Source organism: Atta colombica, unplaced genomic scaffold (genome assembly GCF_001594045.1).
Source record: "Atta colombica isolate Treedump-2 unplaced genomic scaffold, Acol1.0 scaffold1, whole genome shotgun sequence".
In the NCBI taxonomy this organism is placed as follows: Eukaryota; Metazoa; Arthropoda; class Insecta; order Hymenoptera; family Formicidae; genus Atta; species Atta colombica.
In genome coordinates this window covers 2,669,994-2,671,616 of record NW_017259183.1, presented here as the reverse complement: position 1 = coordinate 2,671,616, position 1,623 = coordinate 2,669,994, and the positions used below count along the sequence as shown (strand labels likewise).

General features: G+C 28.3%; 1 protein-coding gene across 1 annotated transcript; it reads left to right on the top strand.

Annotated features, from left to right (window-relative positions):
- The first annotated feature begins 384 nt into the window (after positions 1 to 384).
- LOC108686834 lies at positions 385 to 1,532 on the top strand. Its single transcript, XM_018192358.1, is given in 4 exon segments — positions 385 to 411; positions 414 to 570; positions 667 to 992; positions 1,179 to 1,532. Coding segments are annotated over 4 exon segments (864 nt in total).
- Positions 1,533 to 1,623: the final 91 nt, after the last annotated feature.

Genomic DNA, 1,623 nt, shown 5'->3' with positions numbered 1-1,623 from the left:
TATATATATATATCTATTTTGGAAATTCAGATTTAATCAAATTACAAAGAAGCGTACTGGACTTTAAAATAATTTATGAAAACTACATAGTACTTGTAAATGAATATTTATAAAACTTAGCGAATACATTTTTTTATTTTCTAGTTGGTGCATATATTTATATCTTTTTGAATCTTTAAAAAAAAATTATGAATATTTTTGCATTATGAAGTTCACATCGTTTTTTGTTTCATTGCTAAATATATATAAATAGTACATATCAGAACATATATATTTTATTTTTTAATATGTAATTGTGAACATAAAATATTATTTATCCTCAATGGCACATTTTCGGTCCAACCAAATTTTCGGTTTACTTTCATTAAACGTAAGACTTGATTAATGTCTATATGTAAACAGTATGCTAATATAATATATTCTTAATTTATTCTCAGAAGAATAAATATAACCCTTTCTTGTGGCAACAATCATGGCAGTACGCCAAGTCTGTCTGTTCAAAGAAAAATATTATTGAGGATTGTAACAGACGATCAATATCAATTCTATCAAAGATACCTGAGCATTATGGTGAAATTTATTTAAAAATTTAAGAACCATTATATAAATAATAAAATTTAAAAAACTCTGTGTTTCTAACATAATTATTTCAATATATCTGAACAGGAGTAAGGAAAAAAATATGTTTTTTGAACATTCAAAGAGTATCATCATCGACACAGAAGAAGCTCGCAGAACGAAAATTGTCCCTTTGGAAATATGTGTTTGATCCTAAAAAATCCTCAAAGAATCCTTGTGTTCGTCAGCTGATCAATTGTCAAGAACAATCGCATTCCAAAAATTTATGTTATCAAATAGCATCTAGAAATGTGATTTACATCGATCTGATTAAATCGAAAAATACAAGATTTAAAGAACCGCAGCCTAAGCAGCCCTCGTATAAATTGCCCAGAGCTGTTTTGTTGAAAGCGATGATAGAAGGTTTCCCTGAGGTAGGAAAGAACATTTAGTTACAGTATAATTACACTTTTCAAGGCTATTTTCCCAAATTTGAAAACCATTGACAGCTTAAGGAAAGGAGATATTATATTTTATATTTTTTACAGACATAATATAATTGTAATGTGTTATATGTGTTTTCATATTATTATAAGAAATGCATTATTGATTATTAAAAGGATGATAAAATTTGCGAGGGTAAGATGGTTACACCTACAACACCTAGAAAACCATACGAAGAAATGAAACCATGTTCAAATAGTTTAATAAATACCAAGAGGACTATCAATCAGTATCAAAAGAACATTAGATCAAAAAACACTAAATCATATCCTCCGATCAATGAGAAATGTCAAATGACGATACCAATATCAGACTCGGCAGAACTTTGCGATATTACAGCAAAGATATTGCGTCAGGCGATGACACAGGAAGAGCCACGAATACATTCGAGAATTAAGCAACTCGAAATTTTAATAAAAGAGTCCCACATGAATCATAAAGATCTAGAGTGTAAAAATTCCGATAAATAGTTATAGGTATAGATATATAAATAATAAACATCTTCGTGAGATCTTTAGTTCCTTCATAATTTTTTCAATTTGATAAGTCCGATAAGTTGTG